We start from the raw sequence: 16271 nt of genomic DNA on the forward strand, positions 1-16271 counted from the left end.
AATCATAAGAGATAAAAAGCACTTCACCGTGAAGCTCTATAAATACCGAAGGCTATCTTCAGTGAAAGAGTTCGCTCAGTTTACATAATTCACCATATAGCTAGAAGTTAGCCTTGTTCATAGTTTTTCTTTTAATTAGAATGAGGAAGCGAGTGAAGGGAGATTACACCGAGAGATCGTCCCGGTGAACTCGGAAGAGCGTCGGGAGCATCAAAATCAGAGAGAGGGCCAACTCTTGCGGAAGCAAGAACATCTTTTGGACAGAATAGAGATAACAGTGTAAAAGTCTTAGGAAGCAAGATATTGCTACCAGGCTCTCTACCTTATTTTCCATTGTCATTTTGTACTCTGAACTTATTTATGAAAATGGAAATTGCATCTTTATATCTGTCCACTCTCTGTACATTATGCATGAGTAGCTAAATTTGTCGAATAGGTTGAAAAGCACATAGCTAGCATAACCCGAGATCTTCATTCTATGCGATTATCTTGTATTATGTATGCATCATTCGTCCATTAGAGATACTCGGGAGGGTAGTCTAAGGATAAAATCTAGGCTTGAAAAAGTCAAATTAGAATCTAGGCTCGGAAGAGTCAGATTAGAACCGCATAATCAAGAGATAAAAGAATAGGAATAAGCTTTGTTTGTTATTAACGCATCGCAAGCACCCTAGAGATAGGATATGATTGTATGTGGTCGCGTTGTCCTTGTATGCATCGTCATCGCATAGGCAAGAATTAGAGACTTAGGAATAAGTTCTATAGACATTATCACATTCATCACATGAGTTCTAATAGGAGTTATCGCATTTGCATTGGAAAATGATTTGCTGTCGCATGAGTGTAGCATGATCGCATAGCTTGAACGCATTCTCGGGGAACGCTAGCTAAAGTCCTTCTTAACCCATTCCTCCGCATACTCAGTGTATCTGTCGCATAATTACTCTTTTCTCAAATTCGCCGCATACTTTTTATACCTTAAACAACAAACCAACTAAACCATTTATTTAATTGTTACCGCAAAGTGATCTAAAATTTTCCATCGCATACTATTTTTCTTAGTCCTTGTGTTCGACCCTGGACTTACCAAGCAACTCAGTAGGATTTATACTTGGGTCTTACTGAGAAAAATTGCATGCACAACGCATTTTCCACCATCGCATTCTACTCCATTATTTCATCACATAACTCCACGCATCAATGATTCAGGATTACATCATTTGTACTAAATATAAAGTGGGTCGCATTCGCTAGTGTTACCAGAATAAGGTCCTAACCTTATTTGTATACTATAGACCGTTTTGGTTATCTACTCGAATTTGATCCAATTTATGTCTCCACATAAAGTCCAAGTACTCATGTAATAGTCATGGATCTTAGTTTATTGGATTTAGGCTTTTATAAGTGCAATTTATATATTCGATAACACATTTATTGAATAAACTTCAATAACATCTTTATTTCAAATAGAATATGTTAAATTTACAAACTGTAAGTTTAGGACATAGATCCTAACAGTAAACAGTAAGGGCATTCTCGCTGTAATTAACAATGAGGAAATTGATTTGAATGAACTTAGAGCTTATCATCGATATTGTCTTTATCATGTTGCTAATATTTTCAATACGAAATATAAATCGAAACAACTGAAAGATTTGGTGTTTCCTCTTCAGGTCGTTGATGACTTTTTTATGTAATCCATTTTTTATGTTTTTTATTATTATGTAATTGTATTTTTTATATATTGGAATTTTTTATATAATGGATTTTGTTATGAAATTGACTATATGTAATGTAATTTGAATTTCTTAGGTAATAGACCTGATCCTTCTAATCCTGTGCAACTATATCAACAAAATATCCATCGTTTATAATTGATATGGGATAATTCTTCGACTGTAGTTTTGGGTTGTCGGAGAAGAGAGGCATCTACACAACATACTATCCCATTTGATCCACATATTACTCCTTATGTACAACAGGCTGGTTTTCTTGGAGTTGCACAGATTAGATTTATCCAACTTGATTGACACCTCATTACTACGTTAGTAGAGCATTGGAGACCAGAAACCCACCCATTTCACCTGTCTTGTGAGAAATGTACAATTACGTTGCAGGTGTTGCTATTCAGTTTGAGTTAAGAGTGGGCGGAGAACCCTTGACAGGTTCATTACAATGTGATTGGAAAACTATTTGTGACGAGCTATTGGGCATTCTACCAGATGATCTGAAAGGCTCAAGATCGAGTATCCCGTGGTTAGTGTCCCAATTTCCAGATTTGCCTCTCGATGTCGATGACATCAAAGTATGTAGGTATGCACGAGCATACATTATGCAGCTTATTGGAGGATTTTTGTTCACTGACAAGTCGAACACTCTGGTACATCTTATGTTTCTCCCTCTATTGTCTGATTTCGAGCATGTCAGTATGTACTCGTGGGATGGTACCTGTCTTGCATGGTTTTATAGAGAACTTTGTCGGGCTACTGATGCACAAGCGTTGAAAATAGTGGGATCATTTATACTACTGGAAGTATGAACTTATGATAGATTTAAAATTATAGCACCACAAGTCTAGTTATAGGCCCCAGGTCATCGTCCACTCAGTGTTATGTATTATTTCATTTATATATTTATTACGTTATTATTATATGTAAGAATATAAATTAATTGTATTTTTTTATAACTTTAGATGAAGTGGTGTATTAATTGCCTCTGAACAGTCAGCAAATATGTTGCTAGTATACCGACAAATATTTGATAGACTAATGCACAATTAGGTCACAAATATATATACATGAATATTACAAAAAATTTGGGTGTCTAATTATCAATTTTTGTCAGATTAATTGGACGTCGTATGTCATAATCGCACCTTCGTTAAGGGTCTCGAGGCGATTGTGCGACACTTATTCTCGCCCTTGAACAAGTCAACCAATCTAAATCTGAATAGCCAATGGCACAAAATTCATTTCGCACAACCTCCACCCCCGTTCTTGAGAAAAGGTTTTGAAAAATGGGTTTAAAGGAAAAGGTTTTCGCAAATGTTTGAAAGCATGTGTAAGTAATGAACATTATTCGTATAGCAAGAAAGCAATAAGAAACAACACGACTTTATAGCATACAACTCACTAGTATGAGGATATGATGATTAGTCTTACCTCCATATAGTGCATTCTGAACAAAAATACATCCACCACTCTTACATATGGAAATGGGTGAACAGTCACACACTAAGAAAAGTACATAGAAAGTAAACTACCTAACAAAATAAAATACATAGGATGAAAGTATAGTAAAACGAGGTGGAAGCAGACATGTGGCCATGGGCAACAAGCCCTGGACAAGTATGATTGTGACATTCTCCCCCACTCAAATGGTTGACGTCCCCATCAACCAACTCTGTTCAAACTCAGCAAATTGTTGAGCAGTTGCCTTGCGATCTTCCGCGCGCTCCCAACGAACTTCTCTGTCTTGGAGGCTTTTTCACTTCTCCAAGAATTCTTTCAAACCTAGTCCTGGTCTTCCAACTCTGTCGCTTCTTCCAGTAAATCTCTAATTGATTTCTTCCTCTATCATTCTCTCCGTTGTGGCAGGCAGACGGGTCACCATCCTACATCACTCATCGACATGGTCGGGTGATAAAGTTGTTGGGGTTGATGCCCTAAATCTCGTAGGGTCCTATATTTTGTAATTGTATTATGCAAATATTTTGTTTATGTAATAAAATATGTGATGTTTCATTTCAAAATTAGTTGCATTAACCACAAACTAATAAACTAATATCCAAGGTTATTTTGTAGCTTAAACATGTATGTAGAGAAATATAGGTGGATCATGTTTAAGTGATAACCTAAATGGTCTGTAGTAGATGGATAAGGGTGGATATCTTATCCTGGTGACACTATGAGAATGATTCGCTTTGTAGATGTTACAATTGTTGTAAAGTGCTACAAATGATCTGATCCTGATCATTCACGTGGAGACATGTGAGTGAGGATATTCTATACAAAAGAGTTTGTATAAGACCGGACCACGAAATGTTTAGTCTTATTATATAACGTCGTTTATAATAGAGTCTTACATTTCACTAGGATGACTATAGGTAACATGACCTGAATCCTGAATGAGTTGTGAACTCTTGCCTATAAAGGCGATCCTTTGATTTGTATGGGTAAGAGTGGTCAGATCGTTGACTCAATAAGCCTACCATTTTGGGAATTCGTCTGATTCAGTAGCTGAGAACACAATTGCCTTTGTATAAGACTGGACTATGAAATTTTTAGTCTCATTATATAACGCCGTTCACAACAGAGACTTACCTTTCACTAGGATGACTATAGGTAACATGACCTGAATCTTGAGTGAGTTGTGAACTCCTGCCCATAAGGATGGTCCTTTGATTTGTTGGGTAAGAGTGGTCAGATCGTCGACTCAACAAGCCTACCATTTTGAGGATTCGTCTGATTGGGGAGCTAAGAACACAGCTACACAAGAAGGAATTCACTCCTTCCCCAACATCAGGTAAGTACATAAATTGCTCCTTTAAGAGCTGATTTCGGGGTTTGAACAATGTGGTGCTACACCCTCTCCTGGCCCGAAAGGGGTTTGATCATAGTTGGACTATGATTTATTGTTCATTAGATGGATTAGTGGTACTTAAGGAGTTAGATGTAACTATAGAGGCAAAACGGTAACTTTGGCCCAACTGTACTTACGAGCAATTCGTGAAGGGTCATTGTACTGTTGACTGGTTATATCCAATGGACACAGAAATATATCTGTAGTGTGAAGAGTGCATCGGTCTTTAGTGGAGTGTCCGACAGTTAACAGATGGTGAATAATTTAATTAAAGGAGTTTAATTAATTATTCACGTACCATCGGAGCTTTAAGCTACAGTTCCATGAGGTCCCATCTGTAGCTCATCGGGAATTAATGAGAATCAATATTTGAATTAATTTGAATTGTTCAAATTAATTGAAGGAATTAATTATATGTGATCTAATTAATTTAATCTAATTATATATGATGTAATTACTATAATGTATTTTGATACATTATAAGATAAAGTTTATTTGAGAGGAAATAAATATTTGAATATGATTCAAATATTACTTATATAAATTTGATTCACATAATTAAATTTAATATAAATGAGATTTATATTAAAAGTCATTAATGAGAGAATAGAAACTATAGGTTATATTGTATTTGATACAATATAGAAACTATAAGTTATGTGTTATATTTGATATAACATATAGTTTAATATATATTTAATATTATATGATAAGGTAGTTATTATATAAATATATATTAAATATATTTATCAAAATAAATAAATTTATTTTATTTTATTTTAAAAATCATTTTGGGAGGGAGTTACTCCATCCCCCCTCTTTTCCTAGTGTAGTTTCACTAAAACGATGAGAGAGCCACAAAAAAGTTCTGAGGCAATTTGAATCCCATTTTTTCCTCTCATCTCTCTCAAAATCCCATTTTTTCCAAAATAGACAGAGCCCACAAAACTCTTGGATTCTCACTCAGAGAATACAAAGGTAACATTCATGGTGGTGTCCTCATTGATGGTTAGAGGGTTCGAGATTGTACGTGACAAGATTCGGAGAAGAAATCTCGTGAAGAAAGGTTCTTCAAGATAAGGTTTCCTAAATCCATTTTCTATTTTGTAATCTTTGTTTTAAAGCATATTGAATTATCTTTTAAATGCATAATTTGTATGTTTTTGCTGTAAAATTTATGTTATGTAAATTTTGGGTTTGGGTCCGATCCCTTGCTTCTGCTTAAGGACTTTTAATGGTTCCTTCAAGGGTTACAATTTGCTCACGTGGAGGAAAGGATGAATCTCCATCCACGATGGTAATTGCACCTATAAGGGGCTTTCCAACCTTTTCGATGACTTCCACGGGTCTTCTGTAGCTACTTACGAGGTGACGTTCTCTTTGGCCTCAACATCAAAACTGTCTTAGGCACAATCTTACCCAAACTCTGTCCCGTGTAGAAACTCTCGGCGTCTGGGCTTCCTTCTCCTCCTCTTTGGAGGCAGGGAATTGTGTAAACTGTCTGGCTCGATAACGCGACACTTTTTCAAGACACACAAAATGTCTTGAGGATCTTTCTCTTCCATGGTTTCAACTAACTCGTGGGTAAGGTCCTCCAATTGGAGGGCCGAGATCATCTTTATCTCATTTGGCTGTTTGATCCCAGCATGCACAACAGTGGGCGTAGACCCTGTGATCACTAAATACTTGATGAAGGGTATCGGTATTACCTTGTGCTCAAGCAAGAATTCCATCCCCAACACCACGTCAAAGTCGTCCATTTTGACGATCACGAAATCGGCAGGGCCGTTTCAATCCCTCAATTTTACAACTGTTCTCTTTACCATTCCTGTAATAGGTAAGGCTGCAGAGTTCACTACTTTCATTTTACCTATGCCTTTTTCCCAACGAAGATTCAATCGTCTAGCTTCTGTTTCGGACATAAAATTATGGGTGGCTCTCGAGTCGATCATGGTACTTTTGGCTGACTTATAGTTGACCCAAACATCTACATACATCAGTCTGCCTTTTTTAGATTCCTTTGTTTCTCCCATACTCTTCTGGAGGGCACCTAAAGATCTTAGGGCCCCAACTCGTGGGGTTCTATCTTCTTCTGCTTGTATATTCTCGTCCTCTACTTGAACAGCTTTGCCTTTCGAGTCTGAGGCTCATGAGGCTTGAAAAGTGTTAAAGGTTGCTTGTTTCGGACATTCACTCGCCTTGTGCTGCCCCTTACATATATAACAAGATAAGGGCCAATAAGAATTTTACCCCTGCCACGTATTTCCAGTCGTCTACTGAGGTACTTTACCATCCCCACTAATGTCTCTATCCCCCCACTATTTCTCGATGGGCTCGAACCGTTGCTCTTTCTCCCTCTATTAAGAGATCTTGAGTGTTGCCTCACCTCTTGAGATTCATCAATTAAGTCGAACAATCGTTTGGTTGCTGCATACGCGATTGGGAGATCTTGTATTCTCTGTTCATACAATTTTGTTTTTGCCTACGGTTTCAGGCCTTTGACAAAATAGAAAACTGTCTTTCTCAGACATATCTCTTATGTCCAACATCAACCCAAAAAATTGTTTCACATAGTCCATAATAGTGCCAGTATGTTTCAATTCTCGTAGTTTACGTCTTGCCACAATCTCAACATTCTCGGGAAAGAACTGAGAACGTAACTCTTGTTTCAGTCTCTCTCACGTGTCGATGGTGCACTGACCCTCTTGGATGTCCATGAAACTGAACTTCCTCCATAACTTGGCATCCTCTGCTAGATGCATCGTCGCTAAGGTGATCTTTGACTCCTCAGTCGTTATGTTCGTAGCTCTGAAATACTGCTTCATATCAAAGATAAAATTTTCTAGTGCTTTCGCATCACGAGTCCCACAAAAGGGCTTAGGCTTGAGTACTTTTACACTGTTGAATTGGATTACACCCCTAGGGCTTGGTTTCCCACCGCTCTCATGGTGAGGTTAACTCTTACACTGATGTCCGCAATCTCTGCTTGGACAACATCGAGGGTGCCTCAAAAGTCTTCGGATAATTCAGTCACCATCTGAATTATCGCTTTCTGCGAGCTGTCTAGTTCTTCGACACGTTTTTTCATAAGGGCAACAGAGCTCGACAATCCATCCCCATGCTCGGAATTTTCAGTTCTCATAGCTTTTTCCTCTGGGTTTCAATCCTTGTTAAAAATTCCCTGACGGGCATCCCGCTAAGCGACCAGCCACTGCGTCGATTTCATCGACCTTCTTAGAGACTTTTTGTAACTGAGTTTCTAGGAATCGAACCTGATCAGGAACTTCTATTAAGTAGAAAATTTGCTCTTCTATCTCGCCCAATTGGTCAACATGGGACTTGCCCCATTGTTTCGTAGTAGACATGATCACGACTTCTCAACTCCGCGAGTCAATTTGGCTCTGATACCAACTGTCACAATTGCACCTTCGTAAGAGTCTCGAAGCGATTGTGTGGCACTTTTTCTCGCCCTCGAACAAGTCAACCAATCTAAATCCAAATAGCCAATGACACAAAGAGTGTTTCTCATAATCTCCACCCCGTTCTTGAGAAAATGTTTTAGAAAACAAGTTTAGAGGTATGGAAATAGGCAAGCGGTCAAACACTAAGAAAAGTACATAGAAAGTAAATTGCCTAGCAAAAAAAAATACATAGGATGAAAGCATAGTAAAACGAGGTGGAGGCGAACATGCGACCATAGGTAACACACCCTGGACGAGCATAACTATGACACCATACACGCAAGATATTTGATCATCACCACCTGATTACTGTCATGATGGTCACGATATCTGGTTAACCGTTAGCCTTCTTATATGCTTCCATATAGTAGAGTGACATCATCCAGATCATGTGTTGAAACAATTGGGTTTGCGACAAACGGTACTTCATTGTGCTATACACTCCTGGCACTACACCGAATTGATTTAAGAGGTAAGCACGACCAAGACTGACGCCAAATTCAAGCAGAATACATGTCATGCTGATGCACGTCATGATCGTTGTGCACAAAGAGAAATAACAAATGGACTAGTTCTATTAGATTACTATTTTTCCTGGTATGATTCAATCACAAAATATTTTATCAGACCTGACGGCGTTTATTATTATTGCATGATAAGAGATTTATTATCTTACATTTCTCAAATATATTATATGAATATTATTTAATATTAATTTTTTTTCATCATACATAATAATTTTGTCTAAGATGTACAACAATATTAAGTTCAACACAATTTATCGGAGTTGGGTTCAATGTGTGACCAAACCTTGATTTATGTAGAAAGTATTATTCAACAAACAAGACAACTTAACGTTCCTAACACTAATCGAAGACGTATTCGTTGTAGACGACAATGACAATAAAACAAAGTTAATTTAGATGCATATGAAGATAATCCCCTATGGGGTAAGCTTTAAGAGAGTCGTCTTTTAATTTTCTGTAAACTTCTATTTTGAAATTAAAGAACTAATGGCTCTTTATCTAAAGTAAACTCTACCATATACATGAGTTCTACTTTTTTATTTGTAGGACGTACAACTACACAACAAAGTATATAACTAAGTTTAGTAGAAGAAATTATCAAATCATGAACCCTGTCTACGAATTTGAATTTGACTTTGACCAAGTCCACCAACGCTGACATGATACTAACTAGATTAAAACATAATCGTGCACCGGATACACGATTATCTTTCCCTCAAAACAACCTTTTTTTTATCAATACTTTGCATTCCAACACTATTCTTTGAAATTCTTTACCATTTATCCCATTTTTATCATCAATTTCAAAAACTACAATATTCTTGAATTTTATCCCAATAAAAGATAAAAATAGATCCTTCATACTCTTTCCGTATACCTCTCCTTTTTTTTTTTAATAAAAAATAACATATATATATAACTTTCCAAGCAAATTTAATGATAAACCGTTATGAATGTCATATGCCTTTTTTTTACAACATAATATTTAACTCAATTGATAAGTATGTACACTTGACCGCAGTTTGAATTCCTTACTCCACATATTCTTGAAAAAAAATGGAAAAGAAAAAATGATGACCCTTTTTGTTAGCCTATTCTCCTGTTTGTCTCATAGCTTCCACTTGTAATAAGTTACTAGGATTTTATTCTTTTAAAAGGAAATTAATAAATAAATAACACTTTCTTTAGTACAGATGGGGGTAGGTATTAGGAAAAGAGTTGATTGTTTATGATGATCTACCAATCAAAACTTTATTAGTTAAGATATAAAGGTACGATTATAATACCTAATTCGAAACATATATTCTTGACATTCAAATTTCTATCCTCGTACTCAAAAAAATAATAATAATAATAATCATCATCATCATGTGGGCCACTGGTGGATCTAAAAAAAAGAATGGATATTTAATATTTTCATTAGAAAAAAGATTAGAAAAATGGAAAGATTCATCATTGAACATATTTCATCACCGTTTTGTTATTATCAAACAATAAGAGATTAATATATTTTGGACAAAAAAAAAAAATCTGACCTTTCAACATTACAGAGGGTCACAAGAATGCTTGAAATGAAGCAGGGCATATGCCAACATCCAACATGGGAAGGCAATTATAGTGACAGCCTCCACATGATAAAACTTTAAACTTCACAAGTTGTAGAAGAATCAATCAAGGGAATCTTGATCCAACAACATTGCAAAGATATTCCACATTACATGCTCATGCTCATGCTCCTAAAAAGATTCTTCTCATTTTTCCCAATCTCATCAGATTTTTCATCAATAATTTGATTACCTCATACAACTACAGAAGAGAGAAAAAGTACATGTCCAACCAAAGGCTAAAGACAACTTTATTCAGTAAAAATATTAGACACTTAAAATGTTTTTTTTTCCCCCATCACATCAAGGAGATAAGGCTAGCCTAAAAGCACATCCATCCCTGACCACTACTACCCAAATCCAGCGTGCAGCTTCTGAGAAAACCACAACATTTGACCAAAATATTGATTGATTGTTTGATCGATCCCATGCAAAAAGCAGTGATTTTCAATACCACTAGCCCAGCCAAACCCATCATCAATATTGAAGGAATGAATCGACTTACAGGCGGGAGATCAGTAGCGGTACCGATACTGGCTCCTCAGCTAGGACGGGCTGGAATATGTTTAGTTCTCCGTAACGCTCAAGTACACGCATCCTGCAGTCCTCGGCAGCCATTACACCAGTTGCGAACGCACCATGCACAGATCCTGGGAAACTTGTGCTTGTTGCCTCACCTGCAAAGAATATGTTATCAATGGGGATTCTCAACTTCTCATACAAATCGTGGGGCTTCCCAACTATGTCATAACTGTACGATCCAAGTGTGTCAACATCTGTACCCCATCGGGAAACAAGGAAATTAATCTGCAAATTTGGAAATTGTGATGAGTTTTTCTAGTTCCAAAATAGCTTTTTGTGTGCACAATTTAAATCCAACTACGATTTATTTGAATATTTAAAAAAGAAGAAATCTAACTGGGTCAGATGCATCCGGAAGAATTTTCTTGAGTTGTGTAAAAGCGAAATTAGCAGCTGCTTCATCGGACAATTTCTCTAAGTCTTCGGCCAGCTGCCCGGCAGGCATGTAAACGAGAACAGAATGACCAGTGGCCTTGTGAAGATTGAGAAAGTAGCTGCATTCATATGTTGTTTCCGCAACCACTCCTAGAAACTCCACATTCGGCCAAAACACTTGTTCAAAATGCAGTATTATTTTATTCTCTACCCCTACCCCAAGATCAGATATGGCGGATTCCTTCCAGTCTGGGAGCTTAGGTTCGAATTTTATGGTATTGGCTTTGAGCACCCCAAGAGGGACAGCAACAATAGCAGCATCAGCAACAAATGTTGTCCCATCTTCGACTGTGACCTTAATTTCATTATATCGTCTAATTACTTTTGAAACCCTGAGAACCAAAGAAGGAAGATTCTAAATCATAAGCTGAGGTCTTGGTCAAAATATAAATCACAAGAAAGAGAAAGTAGAGGACAAACTTTACCTGTGACCCAAACGAATATCAAGACCCTTTGCAAGAGTGTTGATAACAGGAAGGTATCCCCTTACCATTAGCCCATGACCTCCAGGCAGCAACTCTTCCTGGAATAATCAGGATCACATTTTTAAAAAACTAGGAAAAGATTGAAGAGAATAATGCATGAAAAGAACAAAACTAATCCTAAAGTTTTAGGTCACAATTGATTTTATCTCTGAAATGTGAGCGTCTTGCCCATATTATTCCCAACAAGTCATTTTTTATCGGTGGAAAGGTGCATGTGCAACATTAAAAATTGAATATGGTTCTATACTTAATCCATCAAAATTTAAGACACTAAAATTAGTATCAAATTAGTTAAATTGTCCACAAGTAAGCATCTTGCCCATATTATTCCCAACAAGTCATCTTTTTATCGGTGGAAAGGTGCATGTGCAACTTTAAAAACTGAATATGGTTGTATACTTAATCCATCAAAATTTAAGACAATAAATTTGTATCAAATTAATTAAATTGTCTCAAGTAAACATCAAGTCCACCAATCGCTACTCCCATAATAGAATATTGCCACACAAATGGAAACAGCAACAAAGTGAACAAAAAGATGAAGCAGCTTTTGTCCGAAATTACATGGATTTTCCCTCTCTCGTCTGATCTGTTTCCAGACTAAATCAGGTCTGGAAGTCAAGGGGGAAAAGGCAAAATGATTATGCCACAAAGCAAGTAACCAACAAGAAAAAACAAAGGAGACTAATGCTCAAGTAGTCAAAAGCTAATAAAACTGGCATGTGCTAGAATGGAACCTGTCACTGTCAATCTTGTATACCATTTAATAATTTTTCAACTGCCTAATTCTCTAAACAAAGGCAAATATTTACTTCGTAATGGGCCATGGCCAATGAGGGATTCCAATTTCCAAGTAATGATTGCACCTCTACGTCCATCTGTCCATAGTGAGGAGAGTAATGACTGGAGAGGCAGTTATAACTTCTAGTTCATTTTGTGTTCAACACCATGAGGGAGTGGGTGAGCATTCGAACCTTTGACCTTATGGTCTAAGGTCGGCAGTTCTAACCCTTAGTTCATAAAATGCCAAATACGGAAAAATTGATGCAATAGACACAAAAACTATCTTACCTTTATATATTTTCATAAGGATCTAGATAGAATGACCTGATTGTATAATTTCATTGCTGCAGGTTAAGTATCACGCCAAACATAATATCAATACCATAACAGAATTAGAAAGATCATCCAACATTGTTCACTACATTTTTGTTAATTGTTATGATTGTACCTAGAAACTAGAGATCAATTGACATTGCAACTACACTACTATAAGCCAATATCATTCGAACATGCAAAAACTTTCAGCTTCCATGAATTAACGACAATAGATGCAAAAGCAAATACTCATTTCTATTTAGTGATCACTATACGGTCCTCTAACATAGGAAGAAAGAGATTATTGGATTATAAAGACACTAATCATGGAGTACCTGATCCCAACATTTTAGTGAGATAGTATTGGCATCTGCAGCAAACCATCCTTCCATCCTACAGAGATACCATTGAAGAACCTTGTGGGCAAGCCCATCCATCCTGTTTAAGGATGTTTATCGGTTAGTGTTGAAAATGAAGCAAAATAAGGACAAGTTAAAATAACCACATCGAGAGAGAACATACTTCAATTCTGGTCTTCTTTCAAAAACAATTGAGAATGCACGAGTTATAGTCATGTCCTCAGTATATTCATCTCTTATTTTATCAGCCTGTATAAAGCATAGGAGATTGACTCAGAGAAGTGGCCACACAATCAAAAGGAACAAATAATAAAACTTAAATAAAATCGAGCAAACCAGAAACTTCAAACCTCAATGTTGATTTCTAAGGACAACTTACCTCTTCTAAGACGGCCTCAAATACTTGACCAACTTTTGTCACTAGCTCTTGAGGAACTTGTTTCCCTTCCATATCAAAGAGTGCATAACTGAAAAACACATCGGATTTATAACGATTCACATATAGCAATAACGATGGTAAGAATTCTAATAAAGGAACATATTCGCTCCATATCTGATAAGGGTACAAACATAAAAACAAAAACCACCAAAACTATACTCATGACTAGATGATGGAAAATAGAGCATTTACCTTTCTAAGTCATGGTCGTATAATACAGAGTTGTCCTCACTGGTACGGTACAGGGGTAATCCTAATTTGCCAATTAAGGGGGCCAACGGATTCTCTTTGCATACCCCATGTAACCTGAAAATCAACAGAAAAGTGATATTATAACATAAATGTGGGTGATGAATGTTAGTTTCTTTAGAAAAAGGCCATTAAAATAACAAACTTACCACGAAGCACCAAGATCAACAGGAAAACCAAATGAATAATTTGTATAAATGCGACCACCAAGTCTCTCCCTTGCTTCTAACAAGATAACCTGTTCAATGGAAGTTAAAAAATTATCTAATTGAACGTAAAAACTTGAAAGAAAACACCAAAACGCAAGCAAGTAATCTAAGTTATCCAGTTTTCTTTAACCAGTCAAGGAATTGGTTTCCTATTGTTCCCCTTCACCAAGCATGGTTGAAGGCTGTGGCAGACTTTCGATGTCAAGCTTCTGCCACCAGTTAACTATTCGTTTTCAAAGATATTGATGGAACAAAACTAGAATATCTGCAAACTTGTTTTTCCTCATTTCAGGAAGATCCATTTAGAAGGGAAAAGGTCAAAGGTCTCCCAAATGACATCGTGGCTATGTCACTTCACTGACATAATACTCTAGCAAATATACCTTCCGAGTCAAGGGATGCAATAAAGCTAACAAGTTTCCTAGGATAATCATAAGCAGCGGTAAAAGGGTGCAGGGGGTTTTAGTTTTTGGTTTCTTTAGGTCCCCTCGCCATGTGATGTCATAAATTTAATGGTAGAGACAAAAAAACATAACGCAACATAGGTAATCTGAATGTTATCATAGCTTGTGACTGACTTAATTTTTTTGGTTCTATATTATAGTACATACCTGAAAGGAAGCATCATGAAGAGCACGAGCAGCAGCTACTCCAGCAATGCCACCACCAATGACAATCACCGAAGGTGATCTTACCTGTCCTTTCTCAGGACTTGAATGGCAGACAGCTGCATCAACCAAATTCTAATATGAGCAAACACACTTAAGGTTATATAAACTATTTGCAGTCTACATAACAGGAATATAACAAAGATTCTCATTCTGTAATTAAGCACAAAAATATAATATTGGTGCAGACAAATATATTAACAATTCAAATTAAAATCACACGTCGTTCCAACGTGTAGAGACAATCTATGCCAGAAAGCCTTTAAAAATTTTGCATCCTATTTCACCTTCTTTTGATAAATTTAACATGCATATCCGGAAGCTTTGTTTCGAAGCTATTCCAAAACGATTAGCACTACTTTCCTCCATTGAAAAAATTAAAGTTCAGAGATCCCGATAAATTGCACGGACAGCATCTCATTAAGTTGTATCAATAATGTACGAGTAGAAACCACTAATATTTACTAAATCAAGAACAACAACATAACAAACAAACAAACAATTAGGATATACCCCTCAAAACGATCGATCCTAAACATAATCTCCCTATTTCTCGAATCGATCTCTTTATTTCATCAAACCAAATTAAGCCGCATTTGGCATTTTCAGCTGATCATGCTTTCTCGGAAGTTGCACAACATGAAGTACTTAAGCAGACGTAAATAGGAGTTAAAAAAATAAACAAATAAAAGTTAATAGGAAACACGAATAGAGGAGAAAAGGGGGTACACCGGACCTTTACGAAGTTGGGAATTACTCCTCGAACCAGACTCCATTGTTGAACGACGAGCAGCAATCAACTTAAGTCGTCGGTTTATTATTAAGAAAATGATTGGAATCAGGATTCAAATGCAGTAATAACAAGGGATCAATGGATTTATTGTCGAAATTAAACAAAGAAGGAGTCAATTGAGGGGAATAATGGAGAAGAAAAAGCAAAAGACAGGTAATGAAGTGATTAGAATTAGAACTCAAGTTTAAACCCAGCTTTCCCAACCAGTTCATGCGCCTCGGTTTTCGAAATTCTCAATCAACCAAACTCCTCCTCGTTCTTCAGCCAACTCCAATCGATCAAACCCGAAGAAATCCACGATTACGATTCAAAAAACGTCCGCTTAAGTTCTACAGAAAAGCGATCGCGATCTCACACCTCCGATTGCCGAACGAATCAAAACAAAATCTCTCCGATCCGTCAAAGCATAAAGAAAACCCCCAGATCGAAACAAAAATCAGAGAGGAAACGAAAGGCAAATCGAATTCTCGTGAAAGCGAAAACACTTTCCGTGCCACTGAGAGGATGCTACGTTCCCAAAATTATGAGCCCTCGTTGAATTTATAGACAAAAACACGGAGACAAAATTTTTGTTTTCAATTTTGAAAAACAAACCATGCAAACCTTACGCGCGTGAGGTCACGTACGCCACGTGTTGACTTCTGAATGGAATATCAAGGTCGGCGGATGAGAGTATTGTTCACCGCCAAACTATGGCACGTGGGAATACAAAAAAATGGCCTTGGCTTGTTTCTAGGAAGGCGGAGCTGTAAATATTTTAATTGTGGAATATTGTAAGAAC

At 36.8% G+C, this 16271-nt stretch overlaps 2 protein-coding genes across 3 annotated transcripts; one reads left to right on the top strand and one right to left on the bottom strand.

Annotated features, from left to right (window-relative positions):
* The first annotated feature begins 2098 nt into the window (after positions 1 to 2098).
* On the top strand, positions 2099 to 2539 carry LOC120084998 (serine/threonine-protein phosphatase 7 long form homolog). The gene has a single exon (XM_039040813.1). It carries the CDS (start codon positions 2099 to 2101, stop codon positions 2537 to 2539), a length of 441 nt encoding a protein of 146 aa, XP_038896741.1.
* Positions 2540 to 10300: 7761 nt separating this feature from the next.
* On the bottom strand, positions 10301 to 16046 carry LOC120085574 (polyamine oxidase 2). 2 transcript variants are annotated; one of them, XM_039041623.2, is made up of 11 exons: positions 15695 to 16008; positions 15434 to 15497; positions 14641 to 14756; positions 13970 to 14058; positions 13764 to 13877; positions 13512 to 13599; positions 13296 to 13381; positions 13109 to 13211; positions 11616 to 11713; positions 11093 to 11522; positions 10301 to 10980 (listed from the first exon to the last, which is right to left on the bottom strand). In XM_039041623.2, exons 2-11 carry the CDS (start codon positions 15471 to 15473, stop codon positions 10675 to 10677), a joined length of 1470 nt encoding a protein of 489 aa, XP_038897551.1. In that variant the 5' UTR covers positions 15474 to 15497; positions 15695 to 16008; the 3' UTR covers positions 10301 to 10674. The 2 variants fall into 2 exon arrangements, with proteins under 2 accessions (XP_038897551.1, XP_038897550.1); XM_039041622.2 differs by having other exon boundaries at positions 15434 to 16046.
* Positions 16047 to 16271: the final 225 nt, after the last annotated feature.

The sequence above is a fragment of the Benincasa hispida genome, chromosome 9 (genome assembly GCF_027475165.1).
Source record: "Benincasa hispida cultivar pf3 chromosome 9, pf3_genome.v1.1, whole genome shotgun sequence".
NCBI lineage: Eukaryota > Viridiplantae > Streptophyta > Magnoliopsida > Cucurbitales > Cucurbitaceae > Benincasa > Benincasa hispida.